The following is a 21,366-nucleotide window of genomic DNA, read 5'->3' on the forward strand; positions in this document are numbered from 1 at the left end:
AAGCATATTAATAAAAATACATTTTCAAGAGCCATTTAAAAGAGTGTCAGGAAGTCTGACCACCTCACAGAAAAGACACCACCACCCTTAGTCCTCAGCCTATAGCTTGTGGAAAAGCGAGCAAATCCTTGGATGAGGGCCTCAGGTTGCCCACCAGATATATTTTCTTATGCCAAACTTCTTTCTTTGTATTATCTTCTGGTATGTCAAATTATTGTTTCTCAGTTGTGGGTTGGGCATGTAAACTGAAGATCAGCTTTACTAATCCCTGCAGCTATGTTCATGGGTATTTCATATGCATAACTGCATAGATATGGATATGAAATCTGCAGTAACATAGCTGTAAGTTTAAAGCACTTGTATCAGAGATTCACATAAAGTAAAGAAGAAAACAGTTGAACAGACTGAAAAGATTTTATTTGAGAGAATCAGGATGTAGTTGGAATACAAATGTGAAGTATTTCAGGACCTAAACACACTGTACACTGAACAGCCAATGGACAACAGGTAGGAAATCAGGCAGTACAAAAATGCAGTAGATATACATGTTTCTGCTCTTAACAAAAGACAAATACATATTCAGAAAGAAAACAGAATGACGAAATGTCAATAAGTCTTGTGTGTACAGGTTCAGGCAGATGAGCCTAAATAATGTAAACAACAACTGGTGAGTCCCATTTGATGATTACAAATATCTTCACTGGTGACTTGCACAGTCTAAATATCTTTTTTTTTGCATGTACAAAAATGAAACAGCATTTACAACATAATTACAGAATATCTGTGAAATCGGTCATGTTTAGCCAGCGGCATCAAAATACAGACAGCGTCTTATTAAGAGTAAAAATAAACCAAGTAAATACATTCAAATACAAAAGTTTTCAAATCAAGTAGTATGAATACCAAATACTTTTATGTTACATAAAGGTATAATTGTGACTTTAGAAAAGAAAATCCAAAATGGAGGAGGATATTGGCATGTAAACCAGCTCAACATGCCACCACAGAGCAAAGAAATGTTTCCTGTGATGTTTCAGCCTTTTGATAAATCCTGAAAAAAATCCTCAGACCTTCCACTTAAAGAAAAAGGGGATCATAAGAGGCGTGTGCTAAATTAGAGAAAAGAAGCACGCTGCTCTGATAGGCTCAGCAGAGGATACAATAACACTGATTTACAGTTGAAATAACCGGCCCCCCCGTGCTGCCACTTTCTGCATTCACTTGATTCCACAAGCGCCATTCCACACAGCCCATTAATAGTTGTGTGTCGGTGGGCAAACTGGGACTTTTCCCACACGGGCTCGGAAACCAAAGTTACTCCTTTTAGTTGCCCCTCAGTTACAAAACAGGTCCAAGCACTTAGTACGTAAGAGATACTCAAAGTGAGGACAGAAAATCTTTCAAGCCGCCCTTCTTGCTGCTCTTGCTGTCCTCGCGCAGGAGAATCTTGCTGAGACGCTGGACGACCCAGTTTTTGGATTTGGAGGGAGGCTTGGAAGCAGATGAGCCCGACCCTGAAGCGTTGGAGGAGGTCGACGACCTGGGGAGGGAGAGAGAGAGAGAGTGGAAGAGAGGAAGAAGAGGTGAGGGAGAGGAAGGAATGATTAACATAACGTAACTTGAGATTTTGTTGGTTGGCAGAAAATACTAAAAGTGTCCCGTCAACAAGTACATGATCTGGCGAGCGTGAATACCAGCACGTAGCACCTGTACGGTTGCTGCCGCTCTCTAAATGCTGAATAAATAGAAACCTAATCATTCAAACGCTGACACATCATCCTCATGGACGTCTGTGACTCCGACCAAGTTAAGTCCAGGATGGTTATATCTCAAATTCTAGCTCAGGAGATATTAATACCAGCGATCTGAAATAACTCACCTAGGTGTGTGAGCAGGTGTCTTGTCTTTGCTAGCAGTTTTAGGGGTAGTCATGTTGGACCTGCTGGTGGACTGTGGAGTCCGGTGTTTGCTGGCGCTCCCCGGGGTGCTGTGGGTCTTAGCGATGGTGGCTATGAAGTCCCGGTTCATTCCTTTGTGTCTGGATGTCTTGTTACAGGTGTTACAGGTGGCCATCTGGAATAAGGAGAGGAAAAGAGAATAACGATTATATAAATTCCTCTGATACATAATTAGGTTTTGAGGTGAAAGCAAACAAGATATTCCAAGTGAGATACTTAAAAATAATACATATTTTGTAAAAGGGCCTTGAAACTACCCGCATGAAAATCTAGGAGAGGAGGTGAATCTTTCGTCATTCCAACCATTACTTTCCCTCAAACCCAGTATCACTACAGCTGCTGGACTTTCCCTGAGAAGCACACACACTTTCTGCTGCTCCTATGTCCTCTCACACACACACACACACACACACACACACACACACACACACACACACACACACACACACACACACACACACACACACACACACACACACACACACACACACACACACACACACACATCTCACAGCTGAGGAGGAAGAGTTCACAATAGAGTCCAAGAAAAATATCCATGGCGGGACATGGGTCACTCAACAGCTGGGACTCTTCCCATTGGCCCTGCCAAACATCCCTGAGATTATCTTACGTTTGAATGTTTGCATACATATGAAAATAACTGGATTAGTTAAAGCGGGAGGGGGTGAAACTTTAACTTTAGCCAATGGGAGGGCAGGGAAGAGCTGTTGCCATGCAGCTCCGCCTATTCAGGGTATGGATGCTCTGGGAGCCGTCAGTCAGCTTTTGCAGTTAACCTCTTTGAACCCAGTTTTTAACCAGGATCATTTAGTCACAGCTGAGTTTTGTCAGTTGAAGCTTTACAGCACCCCCCCATGACAAACCACAAAACTATTTCCTGACACATATTACACTCCGCATGCAAAGGGGAAATAATGAGTCCCTATATAAAGACACTGTTTGGATTTATGTGGCATAACTTCTGCCTCCCGCTGTCCTGTCCCAATACACATGTACAGTATCGCAAGTAACTACACTGACTGGGACAAGCCACACTTTTGAACCACGTTATGTTGTGATCTAAATAAAGCTCAAATCCATATCCACTTTCTGTGTAAATCCCCCAACTGGTAAATTAAATAGTTATCGTTACAGTCACTCTTTTACATTTACAGAATTTGGCAGATGCTTCTATGGAAATGCTGACCAGTGTTCACACGTGAGACTCCATCATTAGATCAAGTGACAGTAACTATTTGGAATCAGTCCCATCATCCCAGCGATGAGCCGACTCTATGCATGAAACAAATCACAGGCACTATGTTTTTACTCTAGAAGTAAACTTTCCTCACTGTAGAAAATGCAGTACAAAGTATAACGTTGTACTAAGTGTTGATTAACTCTTTCTCTAACATTCCTTGTGACTGTAATTTACTGGAGCCCCATCAACGACAAAAGCCATGCAGAGTTGCACAAGCTAAGAAGTGGTCTAAACAGACGGTGCAGAGATCAGCAGGTCTGAGATGAGCTGTTGACAGTCAAGAATGCTGATGAGGTGGAAAACTCACCGATACGAACGCGGCCATTTCAGGTTCTGACAGGTGTCTGCTGGAGAGTGCTGGAGAGTTGGGTTTCTCGAGGGTCTGAGGTCCTCTGTCTCTCTAAGTGGCCGTGTGTGAAGTGTTTACTCCAGCAGCCCCACACGTCCAGCTTTATACAGACCCAGCCCAGCAGTTGACCCACCCATCTTTGCATAGGGGTGTGGCTGAGAGCAGGACTGACCAATGCACTGACTCATCTGTGGCACAGCCAGCACTCCACCGTTGCTCTTCAACAGTGACACTTTAACGCTGGACTCATCCAAACACGTCCACGTTTGCAAATTGAAATTGCAAACAAAAACCAGAACTTGATCTTAACATCCAAACACGGAAAGGTACGGCTGAAGGTTGGGTTAGAAATCCTTTGAGATAAACATTTTATTTTTTCCTCGTATTATATCATGATATAGTTTGTGTAAAATTTGTACCCAAACTTTCCTTGTTCAAATCAATGGGACCAAAGTCAACGAGAATAGATCACAATACTGAATTATTGATGAGCTCAGCGCAGCACACACGCTAAACACTGGAGGACAAGCTGCAGGAAAATACGGTTTTAGTCATGACTTGTGTTACATGAAGTAATTTCCCCATATTGTGAAGATATCAATATAACATAGGCAGGTCTGCAAATTTAAGATTTGCGTGTTGATATTATTGTTATTGATTTACTTATTATTGATAATTTAAAAAGCCCTAATCGTTTCCAAATGAACACAGGAAGGTGATCGACAGTCTCACCAGCAAATCAACTACTCAGTGGAAAAGGTTTGCATTTTATGTTTCTGTTTTTTGTTTCCTGAGTTATTATGATCATATAACTGGTTTAAAATTATTTCTTTCTAGTTGCCCAATAGGAAAGTCTCTATTTCAGTGGATGAAGCTTCACCCTAAAAAAATTTAAATAGTAAAAGCCTTTGAATCAACTAGAATTACCTGCCACACCTTATGATAATAATCGCTGAATAAAAAGAAGTTGTAACAGATACATTAAGACGGATGTTATCCATAAGGCTGTTCAAACTTATTATTCAGGAACATTCAAATGTTCTTAGTGTCTTCAGCTTTAAAATGCACTAATATTACAAAGACGTGGGCCAGGATGTTTTACTTTTTGATCATAAGGAGGAATTTCAGAGAAACAGTAGTCGTCGTCTATAATGAGTAGAAAGTCACTCCACCCAAAGATGTGGAAAATATCTATCATACTTAAGTATCCTCAAGCCCAAGACTGATCTTCTAATGTTTCTAGAGTGTTCTAGCACTCTCATTACTCTGATTAACACTACACAGCCTTCACAGACTGGAGAAGACCCAATAGGGGGATTATTTAGCAATTAGGAGATTTATGTTTTAAAAAAGACTGATCGTAAGCGTAAAGTATTTCTTTAACACTTCTTGTTTACAACTGCATGGACCGATGATATTAAAATAACATTTAAAATAGATGGAAACAAGTGACTCTTTAAAATAAAAAAGTGCCCACTTCGGAAAACGATTGGCACTGATGGAGAAGATAATATTTATAGATAAACAGCTAAAATGAATAATTCACCTTCTATTAAGATTTTAAAGTTTGACACTGGAGTCTTGCTTAAAAAACTAACAAATGAAGGCAGATGAAAACCTAACCTTGTTAGCAGAGGTAATACAAAACACGTTAAAACATATTTCTAAAAGAGGATCATTTTTAAGTCTATCTAAAATATATTTGATGCATGTAACAACATGAACAGTGTAGATACACTTGTTATGTAATTTAATGATGCAGATCCAGTGATGCTTTGTAAACAAGATTACAAACCACATTCCTGTTCACATTATATCTATAATCCACCTCCAAGTAATTTGACATTGTTGTTATGAGCAGTCTTGTTTTATTACCACTGTATTTGTATTATTGATGTTTTTAGTCTTGCCAGTACTTCATTCTGTTATGTCCTGCTACAACCAACCAATTTCCTCCTGCAGATCATTAAAGCTTAATTTGATCAAATCCAAACTGGATGTTGCTGCCAAAAACACTGTAAATATTTGTTCACACGTTATAAACAGTGCTATGATTCCAGTTGTAGCAGTGCTGTAAGTCAAGGAGAAAAAAACCGCGGTGGCACAACAAGAGGGTTGGGTTGTTAGTGAGGTGGATCACACACAGACAGACAGACGTTGTTTACAGATAGAATGACCTGATGCTGTTTATCCTCTTGTTACCACGAGTGATCCCACTATCATCAGCTGGCCCTTATACGAGAGACTTTATCAAAAGTAACTTTACTTAGCCAAGGTGTGTGTGTGTACACGTTAAAGCATAGTGGACAGACTAAAGGACTTGGTCAAACAGTATAAAACACAAAGTCAACAATCCAACACTGTCCTGTCCTAAAAAACACGTATGGTATGGCTGCTATAGTAACGAGATTCATTATAACCTGAAAGGAAATCCCCATCCATCACGTGTACTCGTTTAAATCACGCTAATCCTCAGACATGTAGCGTCTGCACGTGAGCTGATGCCACAGAGAGATTTCACTTCCTTATCTTGGGCTGTTGACCCTGGCAGCAGACAGACCCACACAGTGGCCGATCAAGCATATGGCAACGGCAAGTTGAATTTCTGTTTTTAAAAGTGCCGATATGGTCAGAGGAAGAATACAAGTGTTTTGGTTACAATAATAAACTGCAGAAAAAAACTGGATTTCCACAGAAAAGCAGTTTAAAGCCAGACATTTTAAGGCTTTCCAACAAAAATATGATTCAAGCAACGATTTCAAAACAGATGCTGACAAGTCTAAAAGGAGTTCCAGGGCCTCGGGCTCCTGATGTCAAGAGCCTGGTCACCCTTAGTTACCAGCCTTGATTGAGACGTCTTTTACACCATTACGCCGAAAAATTTAGAAACTCCAAGTTACCACCACTGCCGATTTGAGCAGCAGCGGATCAAAATCCATGTCTACTGCAGAGCCATTCGACCGTGGAGTTAGTGCAGATTGTGTCCATTCCCATCGCAGACAAATGTCAGATGTTGATGGATGTTAGTGCGTTTTTTTAGACCCGTGGAAAAGTGGCTTTAGGAACTACCAGCAGGAAATTTAATAATAACGACTTGCAGCATAGGGAGTTAGTAGCTCGGGCCAGGTGTGCCGTGCTGAGCTGTAAAAGTTTTAAAAAGAATCTTAAAATCGATCCTAAATATAACAGACTGCCAATGGAGGGAGGCAAGAATAGGAGAGATATGTGCCCTGTGCCTGAGGATCGTTAATGTGAGCAGCAGAGCTCTGCACTGTAGCTGAAGCAGAGACACTGAGGATTGACTGCTACACGTACAAAATAAAAAAGTTCATCGCTGGAGTCCAGGCGTGAGAAGACACACTTTTCTGGGTCAAGAGAAAATCATTTGCTGATTTGATTTAGATAGTGATTGGTGAATCTTGTATTGCTTTCAACTATATACAAATATATTCTCACACTGGCGCAGCATTGACCTTTCCTCATACTCCCATCCAATCAGTAACAGAAGCCTGGATTCATGTCACGTGTTTCATGTTCAACATGAAACATGAACCGATGCTGACAGTCACTTAACCTTGGTTTTATATATCAACCATGTTTTGTGTCATCACCTACAATTCATCCTCATCACAAATCCTGAAAACAGACAACCTGTAATCATTATATACCTTGATAAGCAGCAGCTCCTTTGTTCCATGATGAAGACAGAATAAACAGATCTGCACATTCTCACGACGTCCGTGCAGCGGAGGAATGAAAAGCAGCCGGGGCTCAACCACATGCTGACAAATCACCAGTCGCTCTTTGATTTAAGAACTTTGACATGCATCCAATCGCAGTTTGCGTGAATGTACAGGAATAATGGTATGAGCTTTAATTCATCAAAGTGAGAATCTGTTGCAGGCCTGTGACATATATATTTCTTATGAGAAACATACATTTCTGCAGCCATGTGACATTGCTACTGATAAATATAATATTGGTTCAGAGATTTAAAAGGTGCATTTCATGTGAAAATGTGAAGTGCCACACAAACGCAGACACAGCAACGCAGGCGGACCCACATAAATCAATTCTGCAGATGGACCCTTACGTCTATTAATAACCCCTGTGCCATAAATACCTCTCTTCCTTTCGCTCTCTGCTTCCAGAGGTTAGCTTGGGTGGATTAGTTTGACCTTGGCCGTACGATACCACCCAGGAGGAGGAAGATGAGAAGAAGTGTGCGGTCAAATGTGAGGGAAGAGGAATATAAGCCTGACAAAAGTTTGTAAATGTTTTAAAAATGTTTGCGTGTGAATGCCTGAGCATCTGCACGCACTGTGTGTGAAAGTCATTTGAGAACACATCAATATAACACAATAGAGCTGAAAGCAGAAGAGCAGTTGGCGGATCAATACGAGGCAAGCGGCCTGAACTTTCCTCTAACCACGGCCTTGCACTGTGATGACGCTGGCAGCCACTTAGTCACCGAGTCTGGAGGCAGGCTGCCCAGTGAATACACACAGACACCTGATATGAATGCAGAGCCACTACACACTGCCATTTTGAAAAAATGTCATATCTGTTTTCTCCCTCTCTCTCCCTGCCGTTACTGGTGCCGGGGATAAAGGTCACATTTTATCCTGCATCACACCAGCACGTTTACCTGGAAAACAAATAAAAGCACAGGCTGGATGTCAAGATTGTAACTGGTGATTTATCCCATAGCCCTCAACAAGCAGGTTTTACCCAGTTAACCTGATTAGATCTCAAAAATAATGTTACTTGTGATGCTTTGGATCGTTATCAAAGGATGTATATCTGAGCTCTGTGAAGTCCCAACAAAAAAAACAATAAAGTTCTTTCAGATATAACATTAAAAATGTCCTCAGATGGACTGAAAGGACAAACGCTGCTTGAAATCACCCAGATATCATCAGTGGAAACTATCCAGAGTAAACTGTGAGGGTAGGGTTTAAATTTAGAAAGTTAGCTCTGCTTAACGGCCTGGAGTATTATTCATCTATGACATTTCAAACTACAAATGTTGTAATTTCAAACTGCAAATGTTGTAATTTGTTATAAGCAGAGAGTCATTAATGTTGTTACTAAGCAGAACACAGACACACATTCCTGAACATTTACAGTTAATGCCCTAACTTCCATTTGGAAAATAACTTTGACAGTCAGCTCATGTGGCAGTTTGCGGTTGACATTTAAACGCAACAATGGCTTAGAGTCAGATTTGGATTTAAAGATTCCTCTCTGGTAAGTAATGGCACATGTGCGGCTTTAAAACAGATTTGTGATGAATGACAATAATGTGCACATGTGCTGACAGCATCAGTTTAGGTGCAACATACTGTAAACGCTGGGGAGCGAGGACCCGAAAACAAACTTATTTAAGTTTACAGTTAAATTTACAGTAGGGTTTGCCATGCATGCACGAGAATGGACGTTTAATAGAGCTGAGGAAGCTAAATGAAGTGGGGCACAGATGCTAATTGAGAGATGACATGCTGTTATGGTATGGCATCAGGTTCTCTTTATGGGGTTTATGTGCTTATGTGCTCGTGAGCTGGGCTACAAACATGACAGCGGGGAGCTGAAACTTCCTCTGATCCAAGCCCAAGGATCATTGTGTCAGAAAACAAATATGCATACATTCTGAATGGGTCTGTTCCCCGACAACGTTCTTCTGTGTATTGGCTCATCAAGTTTCCCAGCGGATATCGATGTGTTAATGTGGACGTTAACATTCTTAAAATACAGTGCACACTTCGCTAAATCCCAGACGTGAGTGACTGTTCCCACTTCCCGGCGACGCTCCTCTGTTTGTAAAAAAGAAAAAAAGCCAGAGGCCAGCAACCACATTTCATCCTGGCCTTTCTCAACCCCAACACATCCCACTCTTGTCATCCCGTCACTCGCTGCCCCCCCCCTTGAGGTGTCAAACCCCCTGATGGAGCTGTTGCTGCTCCCTGAGAGCAAACAGGCGAAGCACCAACCAGACATCGCTGTCTCCTCTTTCCTGTCATCTCCTCAGGAGAAACATTCTCCAGCTATATTAGTCCAGTAAAGATAAATATGACAGAGGGATGTGGTGAAGAGAAGGCCAAGAATGGAAGGAAGAGATAGATGAGCAAAAAACAAGGGGGGGGGCGGTCACGTAGATGAGTTGAGGTAAAAAGAAGGACTGGGATTGGAGCACACAAGGAAAAACCAGTAGGGAATGAGAGGTGGTCAGTGAGGTCAAGCAGAAATGGTGACATAAATTACAAAGAGAACCTGAACTAACGTCAGAAAGAAATGGTCCTTCTGGGAAAAGGGAAGCGAATTTTCCAATCAATTATGTTCTGTCACTTTGTTTTTCCGTGTCTCGTTCATCTTTTATTCTGAAAAACAAGTGGATTTTTCAGAAAATGGCAACGCGACGAGCAGATTCAGTGAACGAACATATGCATTTGTCCACTAGTGAAATATATCAAGTAGAGACTTTCCATTTACTTGTTACTGTTGAATATTGAACACAAAGTCACCCACACAATATCCTGAATAAACGTAAAGCTAGAACTATACTTTCTTCTTGTACTAAACAAGTGTGCTGGGAAATATAAATCTAGTCTTGGGGAGGGAGGAAAGGAAGAATGAAGAAGGTGGAGAGTGCACCATCCTTCGCTCCATTTAGGGTCTCTGCCTCTCTTGTGTGGGCTACAATCCAACTTATTTCCATAACCACTGCTAAATAACCAGGCACACACACAAACATACCTGATTTATCGTACCTCTAAGTTAGAAGTGCCAAGAGCTGAGGACAACATATCGTGCACGGGCATCCACCCTGAGGGCAGCGCATACATACATCATAAACAGAGAGCAATATGATGTGGAATGAGGGGGATTTACACCCTGGAGTAGACATATGTGTGTGAGTGTGAATATACATCTGCTGTCGTGTTTCTGTCTGGCATTTGTTTTTAATGCGTTTATTTTACTTGTGACAGGCACATATTTCAAGTTATATGCACACATCTACTGTAGATACAGTGGGTTACAAAGGATCAGTAAAGGAAATGAATTATAGTGATATGCAGGGTGGGAATCGCAGGGGTAACTCGGGGGTAAAAACAGCCGACTCACAAGCAAACGTGGATCTCTGCATCTCATTTTAAATAAACATCCGTCTCACGCCGTACACACTGCACCTGAATGTGACAATAAATTTATACGGCTGTGTTTTTTTTCTTTTTTCCCCTCTGATAACCCCTTTGCTTCTTTCCGTGTTTTTCACGTGACTGACAGTAAGATGCACACACAGTCATAACACTCAGCTAGAACACAATAAAAATCCACAACGATAAACTGGTGACATAAAACAAAAGCTTCATGGTCACTATGACATAATGTTTTTATACAGCAGCATCTTCTGAAAGTGTGAACTAGCACAACGATAAAAAAAAAATTCTTCGGAATCTCCTGTTCTCCAGAGAACGACCCCACACTTTCCTCCTTACAGAGTCGAGTGGATGCTAATCTCTGTTTTCCTGCTCTCGGTCTGAGCCCCTCTCTCTGGCACAGTGCCGTGCTCTGTTTATCAGCATGGAGCCGGGCAGGCAAAAGGAAGGGAAGCGGTCAACATCCCTCCTCTTATCTCTCCGCTCCACCGCTCTGCGTTTGGGGGTATCGCCCCTTCTGCCGAGCACAGGTGTGTGCCGTCACGCATACGTGTCTTGACATGTTGCCCCTTGAACCCCCAGTATATCACAGACGGGTGAATGTGAAAACAGAGGGTAAAAATACCTTGGCGGACGTGCTCAGGGTGTCTTGGTTTACTAAGAATTCACGTGACGAACAAGCATCAACATACTTCATCTGGACCAAAACACTGCTGACAAATGAGTAGGTGCAAGGGTGCAGAGTCACAGCTGAGAGAGAGAGACGGGGGGGGGGGGGCTGCAGCTATTTACAAATCCATCATTAACTCTGAGTTCCGAGAAGTGATTTACCACTCCGGCTGCAGCATTTCAACGGAACCTGTCTGTTAGTTAAGACCTTAGTACTGTGTGTGTCGGTAGCTTTTCATCATCTGAAGCACCGTCTAATAAGAAGGTGCTGTAACATCAGATGCTTTAACATAATAACCAGAAATAACAGTCTCAGGAGGCTAAAGTCCACCAGTTTATTGGTATACGCCTCTGACATGACATAAATAAATCATATATTTGTTTATGTTGGCACTAGTTCTATTAGATAGCTTTTTAACAGTTACACCTGGAAGTTGGCGGGTCACAACATTTTCACTTACTAAACATTATGCAACCAGATTAAGGTCTGGATTTAATACACCTGGAGTAACTGATTGAGATTTTGAGGACTATCGATTGGACGGTTTCCTTCTAAAAGTCTCTTGCACCATGACACCTCACATCATTCAGTGCACGTCATTATCAAAAAGGTCAGACATCTGCTGTGAGCAGACTTCCCGATTACATCATGTTGCAGAAAATCCATGTTGATGCTCATGTAGGTTGAGATTCAGTTTTTATTGTTGAGACGGTGGCTGAGACAATTTCTGTATGCAAAACGATCATCAGGGGCTGTGTGAGTAAAGATTTCTTATATGGTTCACTATGTCGTCAATTCTACCTGAATTGACTTTCAGCTTCTGACAGCTATGCTCTAAATATTTGCCTGGTTGAGAAATAGTTGTCATGGTTTTCTTAATTCTATGGGGTTTCAACAAAGGAAACAAGCCTGGACATGACGTTCTCAATGCCCAGACTGACTTCTGTGTTGTTCATCCAGTGTTGAAATGTTATAATGGCCCACTATGATTTCATGACCACCTCCATCACGCGAATATTTTCTCAAACCACTTTCTCCAGAAGGCTTCTCTATCAGACCCTGAACCTGACCTTCACCACAACCCACAGAATGTGAACAGCAAGGGGCACACAGCACGGCTGCATACAAAAATGATACAAGATGACAACTTTTCTCTTTCAGTACATCACTTGACCTCTCCTGTTCCCCTGTCTTATCCACAGTATCTGTATTTTTATCTCTTTTATTTTGTTTCAAGTGTCTGTGTGCCTAATGTCTCTCACTACCTTTTTTTATTCCGGCTTCCTCTCTCCATCTCCATCTTCTCCCTCAGAGGACACTGTTACATAGCAGAGTGGGCACAGAGCGCCCTGCACAGCGAGTACCTGCATACTAAACAAACCCGAACAGATTTTAATGAGGCAGCAGCACTTTGACTGGAGCTGCTCTTCATTAGGCCGATGTCAGATCACCAGGGGGGCTCTTCAGTGGTTCTCTCTTACCACTGCTCTTTTAGGGGAGAGACAACACCACAAGCTCCAACGCCACAATCTCCAGCGTCAGTTTCCTGGTCTCAAAGGGTTTATCAGTGGGGGGGTGGGGGGGGGGGGGGGGGGGGGGGGGGGGGGGGGGGTGCTGGCCATAAACTTTCCATTTGTCCCCCACTGGTGCTTTCCATTAACAGGACAGACAAAAAGAACCACTACAACGATTTTAAGGTGGAAATAATGAAACCAGACCCTTTCTGTGAAATAAATACACATTTCTTAAGCACAACAACGGCCACAAGAAATAGATTAAGAGACAAAAAGTGCATAGTTTACAATAAATAATAACGTGTACAAAATTTGCCTCCTTCATAGGTCAAAGGTCAACAACCGCTACAGACTTTGCAACAAGTCCGATGTTTGCTTATGCAAGGGCTTTGATTCCAGGTATATCACATAAACCGCACAATTGTCAGCAAAATATGTTTTGTAAATATGTAATAATTCGGGACATAATAAACACAAATTGCTAAAAGGTAATTACAATCTGTTACTTTACAGTTATTCTCCAGATATTAGTCCTAAATACCAAATGGCATTTTACCCAAAACGACAACTCAAGTCAGGCTGTAAAAACTACTGGCACCATCCATACTTCCACTTAGTTCAACACCACTACAGCAGAGGACAATGGATCAGGCACATAACCCCGGTGTTTTGACAACAAGCTGCAGGACAACATAATGCATGACTGGGTCTGTGGGGGTGTATTGTTTTGTTCTCTCACCAGAACTGAGGAGGACTTTTGGAAGCGGCGCAGCAGATGTTTCTGTGCCAGGCTGAGATGCTTCCCCTTGGCGTGTCTGCGCAGGACGCTCCACACCCGTGCTGATGGCCGTTGCTTCGGCCGCAGCCGGACCCGGTGATTGTCGGGCTGCAGCCACTGATAACAGTGCGAACACACCGAGGTGCTCTGCAACGGGCAGGTGGATTTCTTCTTCACTGATGCTACGAGGAGGGAGAGATTTTTTTTTACAAAACCAACAGACAAACTAATCTTGACACAGTCAGGTCTATTTTTTTAAGATAAGATAAAACAGAACTTTATTTTTCCCAAAGGAAATTCTGAGCCAGATATTGCTCCAAACTAACAAAACAATTAAGGATATTAATATTAAGTGTAAGAGGAGTCAATGGAAGTCCAGAACCTAAATATATAACAATACTAGTGAGAAAAGATGCATAAATGTAAAAGAATGAACTAAAATTTAAAAAGTAGTGTTGAAATGACAAATGAAAAGTAATATTGCAAATGGTATTAATATAATACCGTACATGAAATAATTAAAGCAACATTGCACATAATTACGAGTGTAAATAGCACATGATACTGAAGGACTGATATGGTACAGGATATTGAGCAGTCATATTGTACATGTTGAAAGATAATATTGCATGTGGTATTGGTATCACTGTTTTCAGTGTGTGTGTTTGCAAAAAAAGCAAAGAGACAAAGAGGTATGTGTTAGAAACTTGTAGTTAGAAGATCAAGGTTGAGATTTGAGCAGCTGCATTGACATTCTGTGCTGAAACATCAATATAACATCCTATTTTTCTCCACATTGCAATATATCTGTCAGTCCCAAACTAGATTCTGGATATTCTCTCACCATCCAAACATCATAAATCAAATTATCATGCTCCTCTCTTAGAGATCAGATATTGTGTTATTTGGAGAAAAGCCCGAAGAGTCTTACTAAACGGAACCACTACCCATTGATGTGGTTTTAGCTGGCGTGTGTGCGCGTGCATGTGGTGTGTGTGTTTATGATTGTGTGTTTTATCCCACCAGGCTGTCACACACAGCTGGCTGACTCTGTATCTTTGGCTGTGGGTTTTGTGAGTTTGTATCAACCTTGACAAGGTCCTTCTTACTACTGCTGTATGTGACTGTAACACTCATAGACCATCAGTGAGGAAAGCAAAAACTGTCTATGGTGCACAAGTGTTTTAACTTACCCTTGGTATTTGCTTTCACAGACCCCTGCCTGGGGAAGAAGAGAGGGGACAAGATCAGACACTTGAGAGTAAGAGTGAAATTTGTAACAGGATTAATATAAAATAAGATAATTAAATGCACAGTATGTAACTTTGGCCGCTAGGGGTCTATAAATCAAGACAATAACAGAAGATTTAGTTTGATGACAGAGTCTGATGTCTTTACCACCATTGCCAATGAAAATCTACCTGACGGGACTCAGGCACAAATAATGTTCATGGATGAGGTAATGTGTTAATGTTTTATTCAAGTTACGCAGCAAATGGCAATGAATCACCATGATCCATTACAAGTGACAAATACCAAACAGTGGAAGGCAAGAATAGTCAACTGGCTAACTGGCAGGCAGAATGTTTTTCCTTCGTCAAATGTCGTTTGCCCCAGACGTTAAAGCAGAGACTTGCAAAGCCACTAATTTCCAGTGACTTTGAGTAAAACTGGGGATTCATCTGGGTTTGAACATTGTTGGAAACATTTGGGATGATCTAAGTACACAAGTCAACTAAATATATAACATATATAGTTGTTTTTAAACATTTTAATGAGGTATTTTTACATTTTAAGTTGTTAAATCTTTGCTTCAATAGATAAAGTTTGTTGTTGTTTTGCTCTAAAATCTTAAGTAAACTGATTCGGAAAGAATGTTGTCAGACACAACAACTGTTAAACCACATCCATGGAAATAAAACCTTAACATAACCAAAACACCAATTTATTAAAACAGGAAATTGGATTGGACAGCCCATCCCATTATGTGTGGTGGAAAACAAAATAGGTCCAAACAATATATGGAAAATCCTCCGCCTCTACCCCCTCCTGCTGCAGGGCTGCCTCTGCCACTGCTAAAATTAGCTTTGGGATTAAATCGATAAGGGGAAATGTGTTGTCCGGCGGCAGCACGTGTGACAAAGTCTGAATGGGGCTGGATCTTTGTGGAGGAAAGAGTTGGGAGAGGTGAGGTAATCTGGAGTCGACCCACTGGCTGCTGCTGTCGCTGCTGCTGCAGCAGCGGTTGTTGTCACTTTTCCACTTGTACTCTCGGCCATCCCGTATGTGATTTAATAATCAGTGACTGGATTAAACTGTCAGATTATATAGAAGCCCTGTCAGAAAATGCTGGATATGAAGAGGAGCCTGTGCGGGGCCGGTGTGATGGATTGTGACTGTGCAGGACTGATAATGACCCGTGGATGTTGGGCAATTCCCCATTTTTCTTTGTTATCCTGAGACATTTTCAACATTCTTAGTTGGCGGAAAAATTGTGCGTAGAAAGTTTTGAACACATTTCCATCACTTGACACCACTGACAGAAACATTTCGACAACATGAAACACATTTTTCATTCCTTTGGAATACTAGAAAAAAAGGAAATCCTCCAAAACTCTAAACAGACGGATGATGGCTCGAGTGTGGAGAAGTTGAATTCTTGAGGGGTGTGATCACTGCTTCCTTGATGAGCTCGCTCTCAGAAACCGTACACCACAAAGACCTCTTCCACCGCACTAATCTTATTAACATACTTGACATGCATCTCCTTTTAAGTGCACACTTAGTTGTGGCGATGAACTCTGTGGGCTCTACACATGGACCGCTGACAACAGGGGGGGTGCAATACAAAAAACTCCAGAAGATGCAGAAGGGTGGAGGGTAGCGCGGGGGGGGGGCATTATGATATTATGTGTTGGCTACAGTGTGATAATGTGATTAGAGACAGAAGTGCTGGCTGAGGCAAAGTGAACAAAATTAAACGCATTATGGACGTTTTATTGCCTCCATCGGGGGAAACCCGCCTTCACTGTGACTAATGGACATGTAGACACAGCGGCCTGGCAATCAGTGACCACTCTAAACACCGCATCAGTCTACGGCACAGAGTGGGGGGTGTCCCGTTTATCAATCGGATGTGACAGAGAAAGAATCCAGCAGGTGCCTCCCGGTCTGGGGCACACTTGGGGCGGCGGACTCTTGTTGAGAGAGTGACGAGTGGAGAGGTACAGGATGAGGGGAGATGAGGGGCAGAGGCAGACCAATATGGACTTTGGAGGGCTGATCACGAAACCGCTATTAGGGAGTAAAACATTTCCGATACCGTTATATCAGTCAATATTTAAAAAAAATGAGCAATCAACTAAGATGTCATTATCGAACCTGTATGACAAAGGATTTTAATGAAGGTTTGATATTTTTCAGTTTAACCATAAACTTTATAACTATAAATAAAAAGAAAACACAACAGCAAACAAATATATAGAGTGTGAATTAAAACATTTTTTTTAGGTAAAATGCAAACATAGACGCGCATCTTTTCTGCATTGTTTATTCTGTGAAACAAAAGCTTTCTACATATTTCTGCAAATATAAATGTTTAAAACCAATGTCTGTGAAAGGCTCACATCGGCTGTTTTTTTAATTTTTAATAAGAGAGATTAAAAAAGGACTCAAAAGGTGGTGATTGTGGAAGATAAAATGTAGACGCTGTCAGATTATAGTAATGAAATAATGGAAAAAATTGCTAAACTAATTAATCAACTGGCAACTATTTTCATAACAGATTAATCACTTTGTTCAGTTTTTCTCAGAAAAACTGCTCAACAATCACAGGTTCCAGCTTCTTAAATTTGAGGATTTGATGCATCACTTTGAAATATACAATAACTAGAATGGCACTCAGCGAATACCTCCGCCAAAGCCCAACAGTCCCCTTAAATTCAATCAAGCTGCACCAAATTTCACACACTATATCTGTCCCCTAAATATGCCTGATTTATTTAATCAAGATCCATGAGGTATTCCCTGGGAACATGATCAAAATATTGAAAAAATGCCAATATTCCCAAAATAATGGCAAAAAAATGGATTATCAGTGATATCGGTGTAAAAAACACATTGTCCCTGAATAGAGAGCTGAACAAAAGCGCCGTGGCATATTCAAAAGTCATCCTGACACTGTTTGTCCAGCAGACATCCTGCATATTTTGGTTATCAGCACACTCAGTCAGGCTCCAGTTACTGGACACGCAACTATGATTGTGAACTTACTGGCAACGTGAGCCACATGCTGCCACAATAATAAAAAAAGGGATGTCATCTTAAAAACAAGGACACAAAACACACAGACACACACCCACACACACACAAGCCCAACCCTCGCACACACATCCATATAGAATAAATAAACATATCAAATATATTGTCAATAAAAACATAAAATCGAGGCAGTTGCACTGGTGATGGGAACAAACACACAGACACAGTCATCGGACAGAAGGGGAGGACGGTAACACGACCCCCAACAAATATGTGGAGTAGCGTGAATGAGTATATGACACACACCCACGACACAAACACTCAGTGACGCATTGAGCCGACGCCATAACTGGAGAAAGAGACGACACCGGAAACCGCCAGAAGAATACTGAGTGTCCACTGGGGTTCAACAGGACCAAAGAAAAACATCAACAACAACACACACTGACCACATGTGCCAGCAGCTGTTTGAGTGGATGCTCACCAACGTTTCTATTTCCCCTCGGTTAACTCTGGGACTGTGTATTCAAGACCTCGATCTGAAACATTAATTCTTCAAGGTAATTTCCTCCATAGCATGACTTGCCCTCAGTATCATCACTTTGGCTTCATTAGCTTGTCACACTGAGTGTTAATCTTGGATGTGGCCGCTAATCGTGTTCTCTCTGCCAGGCCCTTTGGCACGACACCAGGCAGGTCTTACAGCCCAAACATTTAAATTTGTGTGTTACTCGGAGGACAGATGGTCAGAGTCGAATATGGTGGAAATGCTCGCAGCTCAGTGTAGCCAGGGAATCTGGGGAACAGATCAATGTATTAAAGGAGCAGTGGGCTCACACACAAATCCGTAAAATGACCCTGAGTCGGGTTTCACTATTAAAACCTGTGTTTTTGTTTCCATTCATGGGTCTGCCCGCAAATTTCCTGGCTCAGGTGAAAGAGAAAACCAGCGGGAGGATACGTGGACGTGGCAGGCGCCCAACGCAAACATGGACCACGAGAGTCTGTGCACACACTCACATGCTCACGCAGGCACGCATACACAAACCACTGTTACACCTGTTAAATGCATTAATATCAATACAAATTATTCTAAAGAAAATTTGAGCACCCACTGTACCTGTAAATGTGCACGGTCCACGTGCACACACATAAATTATTTCCCTTTCTTTCTTTCTCTTCGGGGGATTTTTCCTCAGCTTTCACTTTCCACACAATACGACAATCACCACAGTGATTTTTGGCACAAGCAACAAAACCAAAGCAGTGGACTGCAAACGATGACGTACATTAGAAACCTGCATTAATCACTATTGTATTTATTCTAATAAGAATGAAAACACAGGAGGCTAATTGGATGAAGAGAGTTGCTATGAATGGAAAGACTTGGTGCTCTGGGTCCTTCAGAATAGAGGAAAAAAGGATTACACACTATTCGTTCCTCTTCCAATTTGTCTTCTTCATGCGACTCTCATTTCTTATTTGTTCGGAGGCTGCTGTGACTTCACGGGTGAAATCTGCTTCACTCTGCAGCGACACAAGACTGAATGACAGCGGCTCTTTCAGATGCCACACGGACTCTCCCACTACACCAGCACATGAGCTGCACAGAAATAGCAGCACACTACACTGCAGTGGGTGATGATGCCACCACATCCTCATCCTGTCTTTAAAGAGAAGGACCAGAAAGGTCATACAAAATCTTGAACGGAATTGATTTTGTTCTGTTTTTTGTGTGTGTTGTTTAACATCAAGCACAATGATAAACCAAGCTGTGGATGTGGATCGGTCACTAATGATCTGTCAACACCTGAGGAGGGAGTAACACAAGACACATCCTTTCAAGTGCAAATTTACACAAGCAGTGAAAACATCAGCGTGAAACCTAATGAAACCCTTATTCCGTTTTGAAATGCACATGAATATGGTAAAATGAGCAACACATAAATGACCACAGCCAATTTCCAGTGGTTCAGTTTTCAAATAGCAATCACAGCAGAGACTTAATTATCATGTCTGCAAAGTATTGTGATTTTTGTGTATTTCTATTTTTATAAATCCACATTTTATATTGATGTTTTTAATCTTTATTTATAATATTTTGCCCTATAAAAGCGGAGTCAAAATTTCAAACAAGACCCCAGTAAGTAAAAGGGAAACTAAAGAGAAATAAAGTAAAATCATTATTTCCCACTGTCTCTCTGTTATTGGTCTATAAATGTTATGGTCTTGACCTTATAATGTTTATGGCTTAAAATGGAACTGAATTTAATACCTTTTATTTTAGTTCATAATTTTTTTGCCATGGATTTTGTGAAGCACCTTGTAGCCTTGTCTAGATACGTGCTAAACTAATAAAGTAATTATTATTAATAATAATAATAATAATAATAATAATAATACACTAGTTAATTTTCATTTGGGCCACTGGAAGGTTGGACAACACTTGGAACAAACTAATGTTACAGAGTAAAAACATTAGTATTAGTAGTATATACATTAGTAAGTTATATAACCTCATAAACACACTCAAATAAACACGTGTCATTTCCCGGACAGGAAGTCACCCGTTAACACTGGTCGAGCGCTTCCCCCTAGCGTCTAGACGCCGCTACTACAACAATACAGGAGACAGCGTAAGGACTTGGATGCGCTGGTGAGATTCATGAAGGGTATTTAAGAAGGTTTCTTACAGGTAGAACCGCGAGAGCTCCGGACATGTTTCCTTAAACAGCAGAGACGCGTGCAGCAGGAAGTTGGCGGATGTTTCGCTGAGGAGAGTTTTCATTTCCCATCTGTTTCCTGCTGTGACGTAGGGAAACTCGGCAGTTAAAATGTCTTCCTCCACAGAAAGTTGTAAACGGAGGTTAAAGAAGCTTCCGCACACGATATCAGAACCGGAGGAACCAGGAAGTGTGTGAATTTAAGTCTAGATTCATACTAACGTGGTATGTGTGTGTGTGTGTGTTGGGCTGCGACACCACAGACATCCACGTTGAGTCGCGAGGTTGTGACGTGTCCCGCGATGCATTGTGGGAAACTGAGTCACATACAAAATTGGTTGGTTGGGCACCACTTGTTTTATTGTCTTCTACTTAGCTGTTAGTGCCAAAAACAGTCTAAAGGCAAAAATAGAATAACAATAACATTGAGCTGAAATAAATTATATGAAATTAACTGAATTATATTTATTCAGGATAATAAATCTGATTTTAAATGAACTTTTAAGAAGCTTATTTATTAATCAGGTGTCAGGGATTACACAGGAGACAAAGGTGTAAAGAGTCATAACACCTAAATAATCAGACACTTCATCACTATATATTTAAGTTATTAATTATAGAGGAATAGTTCAATGCAGCTCATGTAAATGCCCAGATAGTTATTATTGAATGTCGTCATTCAATAATAACTATCTG

At 41.3% G+C, this 21,366-nt stretch overlaps 1 protein-coding gene across 1 annotated transcript; it reads right to left on the minus strand.

Annotated features, from left to right (window-relative positions):
- Nucleotides 1–403: 403 nt before the first annotated feature.
- Nucleotides 404–20,956, minus strand: c11h18orf21 (chromosome 11 C18orf21 homolog). Its single transcript, XM_034600277.1, has 5 exons — nucleotides 20,641–20,956; nucleotides 14,881–14,909; nucleotides 13,649–13,869; nucleotides 1,880–2,073; nucleotides 404–1,540 (listed from the first exon to the last, which is right to left on the minus strand). The coding sequence occupies exons 1-5, from the start codon at nucleotides 20,733–20,735 to the stop codon at nucleotides 1,378–1,380; spliced, it is 702 nt and encodes a 233-aa protein (XP_034456168.1). The 5' UTR covers nucleotides 20,736–20,956; the 3' UTR covers nucleotides 404–1,377.
- Between the last annotated feature and the right edge of the window lie 410 nt (nucleotides 20,957–21,366).

This window comes from Hippoglossus hippoglossus, chromosome 11 (assembly GCF_009819705.1).
Source record: "Hippoglossus hippoglossus isolate fHipHip1 chromosome 11, fHipHip1.pri, whole genome shotgun sequence".
In the NCBI taxonomy this organism is placed as follows: Eukaryota; Metazoa; Chordata; class Actinopteri; order Pleuronectiformes; family Pleuronectidae; genus Hippoglossus; species Hippoglossus hippoglossus.

What these genes read in the sequence shown, in the direction of transcription:
- c11h18orf21 (XM_034600277.1), bottom strand. Translation starts at nt 20,735, where the DNA reads ATGAAAACTCTCCTCAGCGAAACATCCGCCAACTTCCTGCTGCACGCG. An exon ending in GAGCTCTCGCGGTTCTACCT is followed by an intron (nt 14,910 to 20,640) that starts GTAAGAAACCTT and finishes CTTCTTCCCCAG; the next exon opens with GCAGGGGTCTGTGAAAGCAA. An exon ending in ACACCTGCTCACACACCTAG is followed by an intron (nt 1,541 to 1,879) that starts GTGAGTTATTTC and finishes CTCCCTCCCCAG; the next exon opens with GTCGTCGACCTCCTCCAACG.